The 21,144-nt window shown below is 49.1% G+C and overlaps 5 protein-coding genes across 5 annotated transcripts; 4 read left to right on the top strand and 1 right to left on the bottom strand.

The window, feature by feature from the left end:
- Nucleotides 1-1,066: 1,066 nt before the first annotated feature.
- F4807DRAFT_224145 (uncharacterized protein) lies at nt 1,067-1,864 on the top strand. The gene has a single exon (XM_047994096.1). The coding sequence runs from the start codon at nt 1,299-1,301 to the stop codon at nt 1,698-1,700; it is 402 nt and encodes a 133-aa protein (XP_047851068.1). The 5' UTR covers nt 1,067-1,298; the 3' UTR covers nt 1,701-1,864.
- On the top strand, nt 1,465-2,349 carry F4807DRAFT_224138 (uncharacterized protein). The gene is made up of 2 exons (XM_047994095.1): nt 1,465-1,772; nt 1,824-2,349. Exons 1-2 carry the CDS (start codon nt 1,751-1,753, stop codon nt 2,243-2,245), a joined length of 444 nt encoding a protein of 147 aa, XP_047851067.1. The 5' UTR covers nt 1,465-1,750; the 3' UTR covers nt 2,246-2,349.
- A 3,740-nt stretch (nt 2,350-6,089) lies between these two features.
- F4807DRAFT_224100 (uncharacterized protein) lies at nt 6,090-11,135 on the top strand. The gene is made up of 4 exons (XM_047994094.1): nt 6,090-6,643; nt 6,730-6,832; nt 6,891-9,515; nt 9,567-11,135. The coding sequence occupies exons 1-4, from the start codon at nt 6,468-6,470 to the stop codon at nt 11,013-11,015; spliced, it is 4,353 nt and encodes a 1,450-aa protein (XP_047851066.1). The 5' UTR covers nt 6,090-6,467; the 3' UTR covers nt 11,016-11,135.
- Nucleotides 11,136-11,870: 735 nt separating this feature from the next.
- F4807DRAFT_224045 (uncharacterized protein) lies at nt 11,871-13,196 on the top strand. Its single transcript, XM_047994093.1, has 3 exons — nt 11,871-12,393; nt 12,453-12,734; nt 12,798-13,196. Exons 1-3 carry the CDS (start codon nt 12,121-12,123, stop codon nt 13,008-13,010), a joined length of 768 nt encoding a protein of 255 aa, XP_047851065.1. The 5' UTR covers nt 11,871-12,120; the 3' UTR covers nt 13,011-13,196.
- Nucleotides 13,197-14,455: 1,259 nt separating this feature from the next.
- F4807DRAFT_438393 (ARM repeat-containing protein) lies at nt 14,456-21,115 on the bottom strand. The gene is made up of 2 exons (XM_047999118.1): nt 15,275-21,115; nt 14,456-15,214 (listed from the first exon to the last, which is right to left on the bottom strand). Exons 1-2 carry the CDS (start codon nt 20,987-20,989, stop codon nt 14,741-14,743), a joined length of 6,189 nt encoding a protein of 2,062 aa, XP_047851064.1. The 5' UTR covers nt 20,990-21,115; the 3' UTR covers nt 14,456-14,740.
- Between the last annotated feature and the right edge of the window lie 29 nt (nt 21,116-21,144).

The following is a 21,144-nucleotide window of genomic DNA, read 5'->3' as shown; positions in this document are numbered from 1 at the left end:
GCCCACCCCCCCCCCCAATTTCTTGGCTTGGTCACGCTTCCTCCACCCCCCCCACCCCCCCGCCCCTCCCCCCCCCCGCCCCCCCCCCCCCCCCCCCCCCCCCCCCCCCTTTCTAAGAGGTTATGATCTTGAAGAGATTGCACCGCTATACTACCGATTATCGCGATGCTTGATACTAATCCTTGACAGCTTATCCAAGTTTGTGTAAGAGGCATATTCGTGGGCAGACGCAACGTGATTCGTACGCAGCCATGCGCATACAGTATGAAATCGTTCGGTATGCTAAATAATGTATGTAATGTACACACCGCGGTACTTCGCTCACAATTTCGGTACTTGGTGATACGCCTTGTTCATTCTTCCAAAAGGCGGCCAATCATAACATCGAACCAATCCTGTCTAGCATACCCTGGAAAATCAGGGGTCCCTTTGAGGCAAGGGGCGTTGACTAGAGCAATCGCCATGCTCAGATCAGCGTCGTGATAATTGAGAGGAATCAGCGCACACGAATGCGCACCTAATACTCAACGCTTGAAACGCGTGTCACTGCCCACTCGTCTAAGCCATTATCCAGTTGAAAAACACCGAATCGATGTTTCTATAGCTTTAATTCAAATACGGTGCGTATAGCGCATTGGCGCGAACTTCGTTGGTTTGTCTCTCTAGGATACTGGTTTGTCCATCGTCTGGATTTGTAACGGGCAAGCTACCTACACAATCCAGCGTCCAAACGTTGATGGCGTTTCGTCGATACCAGTAGCCCAGCCTGCCATCCAGCCTGCCCGTGGGGGAGACCGTCGATCACACAGATGCCCCATCGTGCAGGACAGAACTTGTCTTAGGCACCCAATCTCTAAGCGTTGCGTCTTGAAGTCGAGCATGATAGTTCATTCATGTTGACTGATTTACAACTACAAACCTAGACTAAAGGTAATGAGTGTATTTACTTACATACCTTACATGCTTCTTACTGGGCAGAACTGGGTTACCAGGCTTTGCGTGCCTTGTCGACACGAAGGTTGTGGGTCCCAAAAGACTGGGCCCTATTAAACATTGTACCTATAAAATCCCAAATAATGAGGTTGCTTAACGTGGTATTTACCGCATTCAAATCATCGCGTCCCGCGAGACCATCAACTAGTTTAATAGCATCATAAAATAACCACAGACCTATCATACATTAATAAAGCAATGCCCCATATGTACGGGGTCATCAGACAACCAGGTTGCGAACATTGATGTTGAAGATAATTGACGAAATACGGTATCGAGGAAGACGATTGACTTAATTTTGCCCGATGTTTCGATGCCTCCATCTTTTCATTTGTCTGAAGTTAGTACAGGCCAGCCTTGTATCTGTTATGTCAATTCAGCCCACCATACTTGGAAACCTCATAAGCCTCTCGATTCTTTCGAGGATAGTGTCCATTCTAGTCAGCAGAAGTGGCGGAGTTGGCGATCTGTGCTTACCTAACGTCTTGGCTTATTTGGACATTTTAGTAGGTACGGGAGCCCTGTTAATATATCTCAACTACGACCGGTTAAAAAGCCTGAGCGTTGGAAGGGATTTTCCTTCACTCTTTGGGCAGAATATTCGGCGGATGCTTGTGTACATAGATTCGGTAGCAGAGGCTGGAACCTCTCCCGATCTTTTGAACGCGGAGGTGAAAGATCGGGTGGACAATTCTGACACCTTCTGAAACAAAGGGGGACAGCAAGAGCTGAATCTATTTTCGATTCGTCGACTCCAATGCTTCTTCCCGAACCCGCAGGTTTGACAACCTATCAACCTTAAATAGAACGTCAGGTTGATGTAGGAATAGGAATATTTAAGGTAACTTTGCCGGAATGCAATCTGTTTTTCCATCTTTTATTTTCCGTCCTGGCATACATCCATGCGGGTTTACTTCACACTCCTTTGTACTTTCGGGACCGGCACGGGATTACTAAACAAGCTACTTCGCCCCGCGAGTCAAGTCAACGAGTTCTTCGCAATACCGAAGGTTACCAAGGATATACAGTATGCCTCTATGCGCATCGTGATGGTGTGGTGGGGGCGAGGGGCATCAAATCCACGCAAGTAAGCGTTCTGTTGATAGATACCTGGCAAGATAGGTATGTCCCATCTACAATAGATGGAGGTAAACTCCAGCTGTTTACTTGGGTTGGCATTGATAAAGGGGCAGAGAGTTTTCGCCGCTTATCTTCTTTTTCTTTATTATACATAGGTAGTTATTACAATTAATACACTGCAATTCTCTCAGGTGGAAGAAACTTTCAATGGGTATCCGTAGGCAGTAGCCGGAGAATAATGGTTAGCCTTAGAATCAGGTAGACACAGGAACTGGCCGAGCTGAGCTAACATAGTATAAGGCTGACTCGACTCATCCATTTTGCGTACGTGGTACCTTGTATAGGTAGGTAGTTACGCCGTGCTTATGATGCAGTATCCATGACTGTATCGCACATTGAGATGCCTCACCTTACATATAATACTTTTGCCATGTGGACCTCCTTACCAACACCTTGGTCGGCATTGTATATCATAAGAACCCCTAAGATATTTTCGAGCTCGTCAGCGATTTCAAGGAAACGTTGCCCACAATAAAGAAACAAACGATAGCATGAGACTAGATGATTAAAGCTTATCCATCAATTATATCAACGTCTCAGCTGGGTTTGTATTGATGTTGAATGAATGTTGGTGAAGGCGTCGACACTGAGCATGAGGTGGATTAGAAAGGACCTCAGCGTATGGACAAGATGCTGGCGTGACACGATATAGGGTCATGCTACCGCTAATATTCCCTTTCTCACGGGGTTAGCACGTATTCGTCATACCCACCTTTGCGTACATAGGTACCACTTAGCAGCCGGTTCAAGTTGGAGGCTGTTTGCTTTCAAGGGCCAAGCTAGCCGGTCATGGAAGAAGGAAGTGATGGGGAAAAAAATAGAATTGCTTTAGCAAGTAAGCAAGACAGTAGAATTCTCATGGGAACTAGAATTCCCTACCAAGTAGGCTCGATCTCATTAATGGTTGAAACTTTTTAATACGATGGTGAAGCGTTTTAGGGGGGGCGTGAGGGTTCTGTGGGTTGTTGGAATTCAAGCAGGGAATAAGAAGAAACACTTATGGTAATTATTTATCAATTGCGCTGAAACGTGGGGCGATGTTGGATGATACCTTCATGTTATTCTGGTCCCTAGCATTGCTGAACAGCATACTACTTATTATTTTGCGCTCTCGAAAGTGCCAGCTAACGTGGCATGTAGTTCATAGGCGAAGTTTTACACAGGTGAAGGTAAGATAAGGGTTATCTATAATAGTAGATGAATCGTGGGGGCAAGAATGAGAATGGTATGGACTTGGAGGAAAAGGAAAAGGGCGGATGAAAAGTGGAATAGCTTCTCGACTCTAGTAGAATAAAAAAAGAAGAGAGGAAGATTCATCGAGTTTGCATGCAGATTCCAAGGTTCCTAGCCAATGCTTGATCAGTGTTCGTGAACCTCCGCTGCTACTAGGTACTTTATATGCTCCTAGACATGTGTACTAATGCTCATATTTAGACTTAAATAGGTACATCAACTATGCATTTAGATATGTACTGCACAATACCTGGCAATGACCTAAGACTAACTTGCTTTAGTGGCAATGGCAAGTAGCTCTAAGTTCCAACCTAGCACAATCGAGTTGCAGGTGCCTTTTTCGAAGCCAAAATGCTGCATGTAATCCCTGTCTAATGAACCTGCCTCATTTCGTCAGATTGATGAAGTACTGCCTCTTTTCTTCCTCTCTTAACTACTATATCGACCTGCGACCGATTCTTCTCTGTCTTTTTCTATACAAATTAAATATACGTTGGTAAATTAAATGGGTAGGTAAGTATGTATTCTTATTGAATTCCCTAATATAAAAAGTGATGTTTATAAAAACTTGTGACACTTGACACTACTAGTAGTAACCTTATTCACTTTGATAATTGGTGTGTTTTCCCCTTTGTCCTCGAAATACATACACAGTACGTAGTAAGTGCTTAACGTTAGAATTTGAGTGACTTTAGAAGGCTTCAAGATTAAAGCAGGGTCCTGACCGTTCGTGCACGAATTTTAGTACCTAGGTAGAATCATGTCTGCATGTACCATAGTATAGCTCAAAGTACCTGAGTACCTGACCAAGCAGGTACCTGGGTACATATGTACACACACATAACTTGGAACCGGTACATAGTAGACTGCCAGATTTGAATATTTGGGATTTGAGAAGCAGCAACACAATTGATTGGAGCCAACTTCCAACCCCAAACAGGTCACACTTCTTCCTATTCATCATTTCGGTGACCGCTTCACTCCAACCTTGGACCTCACTTACTATCTGGTACCCAAGAACTTTATATACATACCTACATACTACGCACACAGGTATCCAGAATTCTCAAGGTAAGTGTGAACAAGCTTTGGCCTTTATTTTATTTTATTATTCTTATCCTTTATTTAATTTTTCCCTTCCACAAATTTTCCTCTTCTCACCTTTTCGCAACATATTACATTATTACATACCTAGATCCTTTACAGTTCTTTCATCTGCCAAGACCCCCAAGCCTGAACCACTTTGCAACCGCCGTTCCGACACGCCAGTTGCAAATCTCCCATATTCCATAATCCTCCTCAACTCCCTCATACCCCGTATACTTTCCGCCGTCTGATAGCCCGTTGAAGAATTCTACACGAGACATCAACCATCGTATTTGGTAAGTCTCATATTCCTTTGCTTCCTTCACTGTCTCTCTGCCTTCATACATGCCTACATATCTCCTCTTACCCTATCACACTTAGCCTATAAGGCTACGTCCTCCATGTCCTTCCAGCTTCCCTTTACACCGCGATATTTAATTGCCTGCGAATCGGTTTCGGGCGCAGCACGCAGAATTCGTTACCTACCTTTCTGTCTACCTATTATATACCTATTATACCTGGCTGCCTGGGTGAATATGAGCTTGAGCGCACACAAGTCTTCGCGTTCATCTTCGTATTGATCGGGCTGGCTTTGATACCTTACTTCTAGTGTCGCAGTGCGAAGAGAAGCGAGGTTAATGTACAACGCAGCGCTGGAGGTTTTCTGAAAATGACAGACCTTGCTGTCGCTACCTAGGTACCATAGTAGGTACCGTGACAAGTACACCCACGTACTGCAAAGTATAAATCCGCTACTGGAGGGGCTAGGGATACCCCTGCCGCAGCCAATCAGCTTGCACAGTACTGTACAGTACCATACGCTAGCGGGCAGGTACCTACCAGCATACAGTACCTTGATGCACCTTAGTCGCTGTTAGTCAGTGGGAGATCCCCAAGTGGCCCACTTTTTCCAATATTTCAATTCCCACTATTGGTCATCGATCATTCACTACTTGCACGCGGCAACCTTGTTTGGATTGAGTGTCCCAGCCAAGGGCCTACATCTCTCTACCGTTCTACCGTCTACCCATTTTCCCACTGCCGCCTTTCTTCTTCTCTACCTACCACCATCACCACGAATCTCTGTCATCATTCTCACTTCTTTCTTTCTCTCTTCGCCCGGGTTTTCCGTCTTCCCTACCAAGAAGATAGATGCCTGATTTTTTCTTCTCACCTGCCTCGTTGTTCGCCCTAATCGTTTTTATAACGCTGGCTCGCCCACTCGGAGACTCCATCGCCTCAACATTTATGTCATTAAATCTCGATATACGTGATTTACCAATACTAACATTCGACCTCGAAGTCGTTCCTCGTACCTCGCGCCTCGCTTCAGCCACGACGTCCTCTTCAAAATCAACGATCGGATAACGTATCTATAACTGAATTATCCCGTCTTCGCCAGCCCCAATAGTTATTAAGAGAATCACCTTCACCTTCCAAAGTGCGCGGAATCTGCATACGAACATTACGCGACCCGTTTAAGGACGACTACGGCCCAGCGACTTTTTCCTAAACGACTACATATACTTTCAACTCTCGATCGATACTCGGCCTGCAAGGAGGCGACAGTGCTAATTCTACTATCGCATATGAGAGCCGATTCATATTCCGGATTATCAGGCTACGTTTATCCTATTGAGCGCTAGCTTCTAGGCATCTTGTTGTCTGAAGCTTATCTGGACGAATTATTTCGGACTGGCACATTATAGTGCACTTATTCCAACCTTGACGAATTCAGCGCAGGTCTCACATACTCAGTACTGGATGGACTAAGTTGGATCAATCTAGGTTGTGGGCTGCCTTAGGACGGATTCTTGCCTCATTGCCAAGGAATCATTGACGATCTTGCATAAGCAGCACAATATCGTGACCTCGCTAGGACCTTAAACACCCTGTAAAGCAGGATAACTTCGGATAACCTGCTTTAAGCTTAACTAGCTCGGTCTCCTAGGATATAACGATCTTGCGTTCTACTGTCGTTTACGACTTGACCGAAGTTATTTTCTCCCGCGGCCATGGCCGCCAATATGCCACAGATGGCTGGCGGCGCTGTACGGCCGCGGCCGCCTCATCAGCAGCTATCGCACCTCGTCTATACGCAGATGATGGCGCAACAGCAACAGCCGAATCATAATGGAGGCTGGCAAGACCAGGTTCAGGCGAACATGCGCGTGAGCAACGCAATGAACCTGTAGGTCCTTCTGTTTTTCAAATCGGAACATGAACAACTTAATACTGTCATTATAAACAAACTGTTTGTGCTAACACATTCTTTAGGATATCTAATTCATTCCTTGCCATGCCTGCTGTTGATTCACAGCAACTCATAATGTCCGGGCTAACTTTCGAACGAGATGCCTTCCTGAATTCGCCGGATAAGGTGAGACTCTTATTCTTTCTCTTCATTATGAAATATTTATAACTAATGCTTTGCATAGGGGACTTACGACCAGAAGATTGGCGGTCGCGTCCAAGAGCTCTTCAAGCAAAGACAAGCCCATGAACATAGTCTTCAGCATAGCTTAAACGCACAGGCTGCTGCTCAGGCTCAAGCACAAATGATGATGAACCAAGGGATGATGTCGAGAGGGATGGGTCAACCAACCCAGGGATTCCAGCATCTTCAGCAGCAAATGCAGCCCTCCCCGATTCCCCAGCAGCCCCATCAAGCTGGTATGGGCATGGGTGGCCCGGGAGGACTCTCTATGAACCCAAGCCAGCAGGGAATGCAGATGCGCGCACAGATGCCGGGGCATCCGGCCATGGCAAGTCTATCAGCTCAAGATAGGACGAAAGTTACGCAATTGGCTCTAGCGAGACTGAATCAGACCGGGGAGCCACAACGAACTCAACTTCGGATGATGCTGCAAACGAAACTGAGCCAACAGCAACTGCAATCACTACAGCAAGAGAATATGGATCCGGTCCTTTTCTTCTTTCAGAATCAGATCTTGCAGGCTTGGAAGGGCCAGGCCGGTGCTAATGCTGGCGGCAATCAAGCGGCAATGCAGATGCAGGCACAACAGCGACAGATGAACCAGTCTAGACAACAGATGGCCGGGGTTACTAACGGCGAGTTCGGCCCCTTCTCCAACGTGGAGAGTATAATGAACCAACAGAAAGCGGGTTTGCTCGCCCAGGAAGCAGGTCAGATGGTAGTACCAGCGAGTAATGGTCCTGGTCGAAATGCCACGCCTCAGCCGATGGGCGGTGTTCAAGGCCCCAACCCTGGTAATCATCCGGGTCCCAATCAACCGGGTATCCCTAATCAGATGCAGCAGCAATTCAATCTGCCGCAAGCTCAACAACTGAAGATGGACCAGAGGGCGGCGCAATCGCAAGCACAGATCAGAGCGCAAGCCCAGGCCAAACAGATGCAGGGCCAGCCTGGTGGATTAAACGGCCCTGGCCCTATTTCACAGAGTCCTGGCATGAACACTTTAAATACTCCAGTTCGCCGAACCCCTATAGGTATGGGCCAAGGCGATGGACAACCTCAGATGGGCCAGCCAAGCGGTCCTTTTGCACAAGGACTGGATCCGCGTTTTAATCAGGGTAACCAGCGGCCACCAATGGGTGGAAACCCAAACAACATTATCGCAAGCATCATGAACCAGATGACTCCCGAGCAGCGCCAGATATTTCTGAGTATGCCACCGGAGAAGAAGAACGAGGTGCTCATGAAATGGTCGGGTGGTTCCAGACCCGGCCAGATGGCCGGACGTGGTCAACCTCAGCCAAATCAGTTTGCTCAGAACAACCCGATGGCTCAATTTGGCCCAGTGAATAATGTGGGACAGCAACCGAACCCTAACATGCCGATGAATGCTCAGAACCAGATGCTCCTCCAGCATCAGTTAAACAGAATGCGCAATACTATGCACAATCAGAACCGACCTCAAGGATCTCCGGACACCAATGCATTCATGGATTCGATGGACGTACCGCCGAGAATACTGGAACAGATAAGAGGAAGCCAGCCAATTCCACAAGAAATCAAGAAATGGGCCCAGCTTAAGCAATATTTGATGCAAAAGAACGTGCCTCAGGCTATGATGCAGCAGCTTCAGACTGTCCAGAATAACCAGTTCCAGGCGATATTGAAGCAGAGGGCCGCAGCGGGCAACCAGATGCCTCAGCCCAATATGCCTCCGCAGGGGTCGCAGCCTCCCAATGCACAAATGCCAATGGGCGCAAATCCTGGTGCCAATGTAGGCTCCTTTCCAGGGATTACCATCACTGCTCAGGAGATGCAGAGCGCTAGGAACCACGAAAGATTCAAGGGGCTTTCGGATGATAAGCTCCGGGCGGCCTTATTCCAGATGAAGCTGAATAGTATTCGGTCGAAAGTAACTGGGCAAGTATCTGGGCAAGGTGGACAGGCACCGAATGTCTCAATGCAGACTCCCCATACTTCCCAACCGGGAAATGCGAACATCGCTACATCAGCCCCGCCAGCCGCTGCGCCTAACGTGCTGCAACAGCGACACCAGAATGCAGGACTCGACCCCAACGCGACAGGTCCCGCAGTACCTGCACGGAATAATAGGCAACCCCAGAACAACCGGCCGCAACCACCTCAACCTACAGCCCCTCCTCAAAAGACTGGCATGAAACGTGCAAGCACCGACGACGTAGTAGAGGTACCCAACCCTTCAAGCACACCGGTTCAGCGACCACCTTCTCAACAGGCCAAAGCATCCGGAAACGCGTCTCAGACACTTCAACTAAGCGCTGCACAGTTGGCTACTCTCTCGCCTGAACAGAGGGCCAAGTTCGAGGCTATGGTGAAGAATAGGCAAGCTGCGGCTGCAGGTGGTGCAGGCGTACAGCAATCCCATATGTCTGAGGAGATGCAGCGTCTTAAGGCCATCGGCCAAGAAGAACATATGACTGCGGCTAAAGAGTCTTATCACGAAATTCCGATGTCCGTCGAACAGTATCAAGATATGGGCCAGAAGATCCAGTCCATGGTGGGAGAGATGAGCAAAATCAGCAAAATCTTAGGCCGATGGTACACGTTAACCAGGGACGATAACCGGGCCAGGATGTTTTTTAGAATGGTATGTTTTATGTGATATATTGGACAAGATCGATAACTGACGTTAATTTAGCGACTCCGCTTGGTCAAGCAATTCGCGGACGGCGAGAAGATGACTACTTTGAAAAAGGCATTTTCACTAAGGCCACAAGATCTGGATGGTGTGAGAGCCATGCTGGAGGGCATGGCGAGGGATGTTGCCTCCCAATATCCCCAAATCATGAAGAGGGGTGTCAACCAGCCGCAGAATGCCTCAGAGTCTGGGCCTCAACAAGGTACCAATGAGAATATGGCTACACCACCGACTGGCCAGCCGGCTCCGCTCAACGCAGCCAATCTCGAGAAGCAAACGCAGGCTCTTAACAGGATGCACCAAAGGACCGCTAGCAGGAGTGGGCAACCACCCGCCGCACCAACGACCTCGCAACCTCCATTTGCATTTGGAGCCCAGTCGCCGAATGGTCAGCCCACGTATATTGGTAAGCCCACTGTAACGCAGGCGGACCTGCATTTGCCTGCTCGCAAGAAGGTTAAGACCGGGGCACAATCTGGTGTCGCTTCAGGCGGCCCAAGCGCCAATTCATCTCCTCAAGTACAAAAGGCGCCTTCCCCTGAGATGGTGAAACGACAAGCATCCACAGAAGTGAAGGCGGCGGCGCTCAAGTTTCAGTGTCCCGACCCGAGCTGCGAGGCACACGGTGTAGGATTTGCTACTGATGAAGCTAGGCAAAATCACATCCAAGAGGAACATGTCAAGCCATATGAAGACCCCATCCGATTCGTGACAGAGAGCCATGCAACTGCGCTGGGATTAGATCCGAGTGGCAAGCAGAAAGCGCTGCCGAACGCATCGATGACGGCCCCAGGTGTCCCGCAGACCTCGGCTCCTATGGTACACGATGCCTCGAAGCAAGGCTTTACGCCTACTAGTAGAGCTGATGCTACCCCAATGTCTCGAGAACCGTCAATGAGGAGGCAGGGCAGCGCAGCAGGTTCCAAGTCTGCGGACTTGGCTAAGACGATCGCCGGAAGAATCAGCACACCAAAGCCTGATTCAGGGGTTAAAGCCGGGGACAATCTTACCGGATCTAGCAAACCTGACGACGGGCGGTCACAGGCACCCACTGCAGATGGTGCTTGGCCGATGATGACGGTAGATCCACAAGATTTATTCCACCACCTAGGCGGTCTTGAGGGTGGTGGTGGAGGCGCGATTTCGAACATGGACGTCTATCGGGCAATAACACCGAATGACACACCCGAATCCAGCAAGGATAGCGCATCCTCCGAACCAAATAGCGACGTTTCGGAAGGGGTCTCTCTTAACCTTCAACTGAATATGGGACTCGATATGTGGAACCCTTTCGGAGGCGGACCCAACGTGGATATTGATTCTGGCGATATGGACCTGTCGGCCGCTGGCGAGAATTCATTCCAGCCGTTTTCTTGGGACGACGTCCAGATTGACTGGAACAAGGAGTTCCAATTAGATACGAGCCTCTACTCGATGGATACTACATGAGCGACGACGCCTATCCGGTGTGTCCCACGTAAGACGTCTGATTTTATGAAGATAATGCACCCTGGGAATGATAATACCTGGTTTTCTCCTTTTATAGCGAATGGCGCGGCAACGGTATGGGCAAGCCGAGTTCCGTACAGAGCCACGGATCGGCCGGGAGAACTTTAGGTGAAGGGCGCCGCGGAAATAGTGTTTTTTTCACCTGGATTATTCTTATTTTTCCCCCCTTTTGGCGTACTTTATGGACCCAATGAAGAGGTTTGGACTGGACAGGCATTCGGAAAACTTTGCCTGGTATGATGGCGATCCGGCAAATTCACGTCTTCAAGGAAACAGCTATATAGAGCTGGCAGCATCACGATACCCATAAAAAAGATAGGTGAACAGCGAAAATAAGCTATTTTGATTATCATTGATATTTTCATTGTGCCAGCGTGCATACGTATATAATGTAAAGGGACCCATCAATATTCCTCGTGCCTAATACTCGCTATCCAAGTAGAGAGGTAGTATATACATATATATGTATGTATGTTATAAGGTACCTCTGGAAGTACATACGTACCTAGTTTTAAGAATGGCATCAAGCTTTCATGACTAATACCTAATTAGACGATGTCAACGACCTACGCGACAAAGATGGCGGGAAAGCGGGATAGCGTCACCAAGCAGACCGATCGACGTTATGGTGTGGACAGCGGGGTAGATAGTCTTGATCTTGGTTCAGGGTACCTGAGTGTCTAGCAAGGATCCCCAGAAGCCAGGGTTACGATGAGCTTAATTTATGCAACCAGTCCATTCCTAACAGAGTAAAAAGTAAATATTAGACAGTGCATAAGGTATGTCATAAAATATGAAATATGAAATATAAAGTTTGCAAGGTTGAGACGCGATTCTAAGAAAGCGCGGCGCGCGACGTTAAATGCTTAATACGTAGGTACCTGGCTGGCGCAAATAACACTTGAACTTGGCAATCTTGGTAACCAACATTGAACATCATAACCTCGCAATTCTTAATCTTTGACTTTTCCATTCTGAAGGAAGTCGATATCACGATATTATTTGCTTGTATTTTGCCTACAGGTTGAACGACGGAGACGATCCAATGGATATATCACCTAGCAAGCGACGTGCCTTAGAGCCCATCGATAGTAATGCGAGAAACCCAGGATGTTTGGAGCATGGAACATCGAAGTCAACCGTATCGCCAGATGCCTTGAACCAGCTCGACTGTGGTGCCGCGAAGAGACCTGTCGATGTTCCAGAAACCACCAATCAACCCCAGGAATATCTACTGGACCAACCGGCCAAGAGACAGCGCGTCTCTGCTGGCGAGGATGCTGAAGTTATAACTACGCAAGAGCAAGGCAAGAAAGTGGTACGAATATCATGTAACACGCCTTGCATCCACCACGCAAACTAATGTTGACGAGTTAGGACTCGGGCGACAACTACGACTATAAGAGTGAAGTTGACAATGGGAACGGGAATGGAAATGGAAATGATAATACTAATGACGACGATATCAATGATCGTGATTTATATGTAGAGAACCGACGACCAGAGTCACCCGACGAGGTATCGATGTTCGACAACTCGGTAATCGACACATCCCAGGCCACAACGACGATAACGGAACCAGATGCCGAAGTGGGTGTGCGCAGTCCACCGATATCTCCTCGTCGGCTACCGTCGATGAGCCGTGAAGAAGCTCGGCAGGTCAGTTGAACGAAAGACTGCTTGACAGTCTGCAGAAGTACTCGATGCTGATATCTGGCGTAGAAAGCGGAAAAGTTGCGTCTGAGGCTAGGCCTTGCGAGCTATAAAGTTCGGACGGGGCAAACGGACGTGCCCCTAGATAAACTGAAGGTCAAGCCATTAATGGATGCCAGCAGATCCAGACAACTGGAATATCCGTCTTTGCCCCCTATTCCGAGACGGGAGGATGTCGCAGCTGAGAACGAAGATAACGGTGAAGAGCATCGGTATAGATAAGCAGCACCAACACGAAAGGAACTATCTACAGCAACATCTTCCCCTCGAAGAGACAGCTTCGGTCAAGCCAGCCAGCCATCAGCAGGAACACTGTTACCAGAATTACAACCGTCAACCACAGCTCGAGAGACGTGTGAAGAGCAGGCGGCAAACGATAAGACCCTGGGCGCTGACCGCAGCAGTATGGTATCGTTGGAAAGGGGCCGTTAAGATGCTTGATCTGACTTGATGGTATATTATGGTTGTTGCATTGGAGATCATGCAAAGCATTTGATGGCCTTCTGTATCGTGGCTGGTTCTACATGCATTGATGGTTGGCTATTATGGGTTGACTAAAGTGCGATTCGAGGATTTGTTTGCTATCCTCGACAATGCATAGAAATGAAATACCTAGACGCAAAGACTTGTGCCTCCGCAACTGGGGACGAAGTGTGAATAGGGGTCAAGGGGGTGAGAATACGGGGACATGGCAAGTCAAGACAGTAAGAGCTACTACCTGCGAACACACCTTCCCCAGGGCTGTCATTGTCATATCTTCCTCACAAGCAGGTTCCTACCTCACCTACCTATTAAGGTGATACAAAGTTAAAGTGCAACCACGATCTTAGTAAAGAGAGTAAGTACGTTGCCTCTTCGGAGGCAGTTGCAGAGGCAGTTGCAGAAGCCTCGACCATGCCACGAACAGTATTAAACGCCGGTTTAGCCATGCCTTCCGAGCTTCAACTTATTCACAATTTAATCTATTCACATCAATTCCATCTCTCATCGCCGTGCCGCACCTCATTGCCGCATCATATCTTCACATCGCATCTCCATATTATCTCCATATCTCGTCGCCATATCTGACTGACTACGACACTCACCATGTGTTCATCGGTTCGGTTTGCCTATCGCTGTGGCTGCCTCGAAACCACCACATTCGAGTGTCCGGACACCATCCTCGACCCGTATCACCATTGTAGCGGCCCGGCTGCAGTCATAATCACGGCCTTGGACGAGGACTGCCACGACTGCTCCGAAGATATCTCTGCGCCGTCTCTACCCTCTGCCGACGTCTTGAAGGAGCGTCCCCTCAACCTACCTACCAAGACCTCGCCTGCTCCCGCCATAGACCTGCCTCCGGACATGCCTCAGCTATAGCTTAGCTTCTCGACCTCTACGAGTCCAAGCCAGATTTTATAAGAGTCACCTACCGAAACACCGACTGATCTATAGTGATGGCCATTCAGAGCTTTACGGAACATTGCCTGGTTCTTAGATGTCTTTCAAGGCGGTTGCCTCATGGAGATTAAAGGAAGGTGGGAAAAAAAGGAGGCTAGGGAGAAAGAAGAGTGAAGGGAGGGGAGGTCTCGTAGTGGATGGCCACGATCTTAAAAAGGTACCTACAATTGACCTTATTCACGCGATGTAGTTGGCAATCAAAGGCTATTCCATTTATATGTCTACCTACCTACCTACATATAACGGAATGGACTTACAATGGACCGCAAGCTAACGTACCTACAAAGAGTGACGCTCACTCATGATTGTAATGTGCCAACATTGATGCCGGATAACACGCGTGACCAGACAGTTCAAGTACTGTATTACTCGACACGTTACAGTATCTAGGTAGTCCTCGAAATCCCCAATACGGGCAACCCAGGACGTAGATGGCGGCGGATATGACTCAACATAGTACCATTTGTCTATATGTATGACAATCCCGTCTTATCTAACCTCTTTCCATCTCAGTCTCCAAAGTTCATCTTCAGCGCGATGGTCGGCTGGCCTGTGTTGCTAGAATCCTTCGCTGGGCCACCCGTCTGCCGACCAGAACGGATAACCTCTTCCATGAAGGCCTTCTGGCCTTCGCTCATTGCTGCTACGACACCTCTGAAGCCCGCCTGGTCTACCGAAGCTAGCTCCAGCAATCTCGCGCTCGTCTCTGGGTACACTCCGGCGCCTTCGCTAGAGGCACGAGAAAGCACTGCTGGCACTACGATAGACATGGCAATCTGAGTGTGTCCACTCCCCAGGGTCGCCACATACTGCGTTAGGGTGTGCGATACAAGTTTGCGAGCATCCTCCGGGTCCTCCGGCTCTGTATCAACTATGAAAGAGATGAGGCGAGGTAAAAGGTACCGAGCGATAGATTGGTCGGCGTGCGTGGGAGAAGGCTGTAGTAAGAGAGACCGAACGCAGTTCGCTGCGATCTTCGCTGTCTGCGATACAGTTAGCAAGGCGACGAAACGGGATAACGTAGGTCGCGCAAGGATACTCACCATGCGATCTGTTAGGCAGTCGACCACTTCATCTAGGAATTTTGCGACCAAACGATCGCCGGCTGCAAGCCGATTACTGCCTCCGGTGAAAAGAATCGTAATAGCGAGCAGGCAGTTTTTGACGCACTGCAGAGAGGTAGGAGCCTCACGTTTTTGAGCATTGAGGTAGATGGATAGGTATCGGCGTAGGCAGCCCTGTAGCTGCAGGTCCGTGGCCGACTTTCCCTCCGCCGAGCTACGAGAAGTAGTCATGCTTGCCACGAACCTCTTAAATATCGGCAGGGCTTGAGGAACAATAACCTCTTGACAGGAAGGCGTCGCGAGTATAGTGGCGAAAATATGAATTATACATGCGTGAAGATCTGTTTTGATGATAGATGGGAACACTTCGGCCGCGTCCACGATAGCATTTAGCCCGGTTCTTACAAGGAGAACGGCCTCCTCGGTTAAAAGGTGGCGTACCGGCTGATTCGCCTCGGTGAGGTTGGGCAATAGTCCGGATAGAACGAGCACGATGATCCTGGTGAGCTCGAATAACTGTTCAATATCCTCACTTAGGTCGCCGTCCTCAGGCTGCTCCTGTTTTCTTGCTGAAGGATGGGCGACGCACAGGGCGCGAGCTATTTCGACGATAACCCCTTGGACATCGAGACCTTCCGTTAGGACGAGGCGGTCCAGCAAATCCATTGTCTCGGAAAAGATAGCTTCTCGGTAGATGGCATGGCCTGAAACACTCGGATGCAAGATCTTCTTAAGAGCCTGGAGAATTTCAAGCGTCTGCTCTTGAGTGGCTAGGGAGTCGGTTTGGCCAGACCTTGTTGCAAGCGCCTCGAAGGCAATCCCGAAAAGGACGAAGAAAAATGCAACTGGTTCATCGCGATAGTTGATATCAGCGCTTTTAGAATGGCCGTTAGTTCCTGACGCGTCAGCCTCTTTCCCATCCAGAGCGTCGAAAACGAACTCGCTATCTTGTTCGATGAGGCTTGCGATGGCATCGACGAGTTTAAGCCAGGAGTCCTGATAGAATTTCAAAAGCGTTTCCCTGTTGAGGGCTGCGTAGATTGTATCCAGGCTTCCTGACATAGACGGCGGTCCTAAAGTCATAGAGATGTCTGGCTCAAACCTCAACCGAGCAAATTCCCGCAAAGACGCCAGCCATAGCGGTGTTAGCGTGCCGATATGTGGTTTTAGCACCTCAAGTAAGTACTTCTGCTCTGAGCTGGCAACCTGGAGATCTGCCCATGCTGAGTAAACTGACATCTTGACCATAACTTGAGCGTTGGAGCTTAGGCCCTTAAGATCGCCAATCCCGACATTCTCTGTCTCGGTCGAGAAGTTCTCGAGAGCGGTGACGAGCGTCTTCAAGATACGACCCATGCGATCGACGTCCGTCACGATGCCGGTTGAAATGAATGCAGCGCACACATTGACTGCTTCTGCGGCGAGTTCAGGGGAAGAATCCGCAGCAAAGGCAGGAGTCAAGGCTGAGCTAATCTGTGCCTGATATTGTTCCAAGAGCATCGCTTCGTCAAAATCAGGATCTGGCGTTTTGCCAAACACCCTCAGGACTGCACCGATAATTTTCAACCCCCATATTCTCAGTTCTAATACACTAGACGTTGAAGCCGAAAAAGCCATCCGAATAACATCAGCAATCCTAGCCTGGAGAGCAGACTGTGCGGGCGATTCCCCGTTTGTGGCAACATCTTTCCCGATCAGTATGAATATGTCGTTGAGACAACTCATAGCGAACGTCCTCGCCTGCCAGCGCAAAGGCTCCATTTCCGAGCTCGAGACGGCGTCTTTATCATCTTTAGCAGTACCAGCGGCTGCGGCAAAACCAGCAACTTCCTCATCTTGTAAGTCGATATTGGCGGTTGGTCTTCTAGCAATACTACGGTCTTCAACGGGTTTTTGCCTCGTCATCTTGAGCACGTTTTGACAACGAAGAAGCCATATTCCTGTCTCTGTCAAAGAGGTCTGACGCAACCAGTTTCGAATAACATTGCGAATTCCATCATGGCTAGGCGACATGTCTAGGACAAGCCATAGTTGGTCCTCGAAACCTGAGTCTGCGGCTTCTAGCACGTCGCGGGAATCTCTCTTCATTAGATTATAAAGTCCGTCGACCGCGACATCGCGAAGGCTAGGTATATCAGAGTTGAGGTGCTTCTGTAACGTCTTAACATAATCGCTGAATACCATATGTCCCGGGGCGTATAGAGAGAGGTGTTCTAGACAACCTAGACTTTCACGCTGCACCAGAACATCTTCCTCGCTTTGCAGCTGATCGACAAGCGTAAGGATCAATTCGCGTGACTTGGTCGAGTCTTGCAAATCCGGACCTACAACGTTAACTAGAGAGTCAATACAACGTGTAATGGCGGCTGTGGTGGACAATTCCATCTCTAAACTCATAGAGATAGCGGAAGACACTTCCGGATGATGGGTGTCGGAAAGATAAAGCTGGGATACCATGCCCAGCGTGCCCGAGACGTATGGAGAAAAACCAAGACCCGCAGCGTCGGCGGCGTCAGCTAACGCTTCAAGCGCCCAGAAATGTACCGTTGGATGTGGATCGTTGCATAACGACATCAAGATGCTAGTGATGGTCTTGAGATGGTATCCTGCACCCATACCACCCACCTTTGCCTGGATAGATCCCAGGGCCATAGCGCATCCCGCACGAGCACTAGGTTCTCGATCGCTCACAATGGTGTCAACTAAGTACTTGATCTCGTGATTGGTAAACGCATTGCCGCACGCGTTGCAAAGACGGGCGACGGCACCGTAACCTAGGCTGCGAATGTACTGATCCGGATCAACCACGAAGCCCCTGGCCATTTCCTGCAGGAGCTTCTCCACCGCCAAGTTAGTGACATTTCCAGGTAAAGACAGTGTCTCCTTGACTGCAACCTTTAATGTCAGGTATAGAGCACTGGCGACATTGACATTAATGGCCGCTTTACGGCCAGGGTCGCGCTGCAGAGAGCCGGCTGAGATGAACGTGGCAATCTGTTCAAGAACGCTCTCCTGGACCTTGGCAGGGGTGAGTGGGAAGACAAAGGCAAATAGCTGGATTGCCATATTCACCACTTCAGTAGCCGGAGGGTCCGGGAGGGTTAGGGATAGGTCCGGTTCGCCCACGTAGAGCACAGCGGCGTCATGCTCTAGCGAAGGGCAGATCGGCGATAGAAGGAGGTCGTCGATCAATTCATCCGGATCCGTCTCATCCGTCTGCGGATCGTCGGCCGCGTCTTCCTTTTCCCCAGGAAGTCTCTTGACCCTAAAACCGCGGACTAGATCATTGACTCCGAAGCCAGAGTTATCACCGACGTCCCAGATAGTCTCAAAAGTACCTGCAGCGTTGGCGATGGATGAGCTTAACGAGTTAGCCGCATAATTCTCCGGGTCGGCAAAGAGAGATATAGCCAAGGTGAGAAGGTTGGACTGTAAGAGCGCCTCGCTGCCTCCGGCTGGACTTTGATTTACTAGCGTGATATAGCATTGCAGAACTCGCCGCTGGACCATCATGTCGAGATCTTGCAATTGCAAAGCAGGCGTTAATCTTTGAGAAATATCATCAGTGGTTTTCTTCGAGGGAAGCATCCTAAGGAACACGCTGGTGTTCTGGAGCATAGTAGCGATCCGCTTCGATACGTCAACTGTTAATAAACGGCTGTTGGACTGGAGGAACGAGAGGATAGAACCCAACGCGCATTCCTTGACGTGGGTTAAGTAAGAAACCTCGAGAATGTTGCGATGAGCAAAGTTGTCCTTAGCTAACGGTTTTGGCAGTGCATTCTTCCAGAGGACAAGCAGCTGTGAGAGGTGAATTTTAACGAAGTTAGGTCCCAAAGACATAAGGCCCCCAAGAAGGATCCAAGCGACCTGAACCTGTGTGCTCGAAACGCGAAGTTCAGACTGACCACTAGACTTTAGGAGGTTGGTAGCCATAGAATAGACTCGGTTGTTAATATCAAGGGATCCGTATAACGGGCGAGCCGGGCTAGCGCTCAAAGTAGCTGCTAATCCATGGGCGAAACCAATACACCGTCTCGGTGAGTTGCGCGCGCCTCCAAGTAGAGACAATTCTCTGCTAAGACTGTTCATACAAACAGAGAGGCACGGCAGCAGTTGCTGCGGGCACGCTAGGACAAAGGTTTTCATGCAATACGAGGCAGATACTTGAACACTGTAGCTGGGATGTTGAAGTACCTGCAAGAGCCCATCTCGGCAGGATTCCGCGAAGTTGTTTGCGGCAGATCCAAGAGACCCGATGAGCGAGGCGACAGCTCCAAGAGCCGCAATTAGGGTGTGCTTCGTCGGCTCAGGCCGTTCCTTGAGCGCTTGAGGGTAATTCTTGAATATGTCGTTGACGAGCACTTTTGCTACGGTCATTTGACCCGATTCGCCCAGAATCTTGCGGCCTATTACGACCTGAAGGATGGTGTCAACAATCCGGCGTGAGACAAGGAGTCTATACCGATTATTGATTATGTTCTGATGGCCTAGCAAGTCGACAGTCAAATTCTCTGTAATTTTTAGATAGTTGGCTTCGACGAAATTCTCTCCTAACCGCTTCAAAACCCTCCCATAGCAAACGCCGATAGCTGCCCTGGCCCTGTTAGTAGTCGATAGTCGGACGTACTGAGTGGTGAGGATTTTAAATATGTCATTCAACGATAATACGAGGTCTTGGCCTTTCTTCCCAGGTGCCGGACTGCCGGGGCGCGAAGGGACGTCCTCATCCTCATCGAGGACAATGCTTTGCTGGGTAGACGCTCTTTTAAGAGACTTAGGCTTCGGCTTCTTGATCTTTGACAGGGGACCGGCGCTAGGTGCGGACTCGGAATGGCTCTTAACCATGGCCTCAGCGAGACAATCAGCAGCAGCATGCCTTACGTGTGAAGAACTAGAATCAATAGCCTTGAAGATGGTGGACTTGAGATTCTCAAAGTCGCTCGAGTCCTCAAAGCACGACGTATGTTTAAGTAATGACTTTAAGCAACGGCAAGCAGATACGACGATCAGAGCGCCCTTGTCACCGGATGCGGCATTTCGTGCTTGCTTCCAAATGTCCCTGGCGATACTCTCGTCTAAACTCGTCTGGACCATGCCGACGATTTTGGTCAGGGAAACGAGGACGGCGGCGCGCAACCCAGCATGAGTCTGGGACGATTTGAGCACCTTGACTAGAGCACCGCAAGCCAATTGGTGCAAACCAATGGCACTGTCGCCGGCGGCGGCGTAGATATCGCCCAGACAACTAACAGCAGCATGTCTTGTTCGAATTTCAGTTTCTGTCTTAGATTTCCCGCCAGATATTATAGAGACCAGCTCATTTATGGTATCGAAAAGTAACTTCCTATCGCCATGACCGAACACGTGGGCCAGTATCTTGCCAAGGTTGATTCTTATTACTCGACTAGGAGAGGGCGTAGAGAGGTTGATAATCTGGAAAACTTCTTTTTTGAGATAGAATTGCTGTGCAGTGCAGTCGTCGGCTGACAGGCTATGGACATGTTTGCTCAGAGAAGAGACGAAGTTTAACAAAAACAGGTCTTGCTGCTCAGCAGGGAGCGACTGGAGTTTCTGGAGATCGAGTTCGGGATTGGACGTGGCAGCAATGGTGGAGGAGAGGCGCGGAGGAGCTACGGCGGCGGCTTGAGCTGCGCCGTCAGACTCTCGAAGAGGGGAACTTGGCGCTGACATGGAAAATCATGGACCTATTCGACGGAGCGCTTGGGGCAGATTTCGATCGCGAAAGATTATATAAGGGCTGGAACGTTCTTAAAAGGCGACAGAGAGATGAATAGAATAAGGAATAGATGTTATGTATGTACATACATATCCAGATTATGTACCTA

The sequence above is a fragment of the Annulohypoxylon truncatum genome (genome assembly GCF_022578515.1).
Source record: "Annulohypoxylon truncatum strain CBS 140777 unplaced genomic scaffold F4807scaffold_33, whole genome shotgun sequence".
Classification (NCBI taxonomy): domain Eukaryota; kingdom Fungi; phylum Ascomycota; class Sordariomycetes; order Xylariales; family Hypoxylaceae; genus Annulohypoxylon; species Annulohypoxylon truncatum.
The sequence above is the reverse complement of the archived record's forward strand: the minus strand, read 5'-3'. Positions and strand labels throughout refer to the sequence as shown.

Bases quoted from the DNA above. Each gene is read 5' to 3' on its own strand.
- F4807DRAFT_224145 (XM_047994096.1), top strand. From the start codon at position 1,299: ATGTTTCGATGCCTCCATCTTTTCATTTGTCTGAAGTTAGTACAGGCC.
- F4807DRAFT_224138 (XM_047994095.1), top strand. From the start codon at position 1,751: ATGCTTCTTCCCGAACCCGCAG. The intron at 1,773-1,823 runs GTTTGACAACCT...ATGTAGGAATAG, and splicing joins GCTTCTTCCCGAACCCGCAG to GAATATTTAAGGTAACTTTG.
- F4807DRAFT_224100 (XM_047994094.1), top strand. From the start codon at position 6,468: ATGGCCGCCAATATGCCACAGATGGCTGGCGGCGCTGTACGGCCGCGG. The intron at 6,644-6,729 runs GTAGGTCCTTCT...CACATTCTTTAG, and splicing joins GTGAGCAACGCAATGAACCT to GATATCTAATTCATTCCTTG. The intron at 6,833-6,890 runs GTGAGACTCTTA...TGCTTTGCATAG, and splicing joins TCCTGAATTCGCCGGATAAG to GGGACTTACGACCAGAAGAT.
- F4807DRAFT_224045 (XM_047994093.1), top strand. From the start codon at position 12,121: ATGGATATATCACCTAGCAAGCGACGTGCCTTAGAGCCCATCGATAGT. The intron at 12,394-12,452 runs GTACGAATATCA...TTGACGAGTTAG, and splicing joins AAGAGCAAGGCAAGAAAGTG to GACTCGGGCGACAACTACGA. The intron at 12,735-12,797 runs GTCAGTTGAACG...TATCTGGCGTAG, and splicing joins GCCGTGAAGAAGCTCGGCAG to AAAGCGGAAAAGTTGCGTCT.
- F4807DRAFT_438393 (XM_047999118.1), bottom strand. From the start codon at position 20,989: ATGTCAGCGCCAAGTTCCCCTCTTCGAGAGTCTGACGGCGCAGCTCAA. The intron at 15,215-15,274 runs GTGAGTATCCTT...ACTGTATCGCAG, and splicing joins ACTGCCTAACAGATCGCATG to ACAGCGAAGATCGCAGCGAA.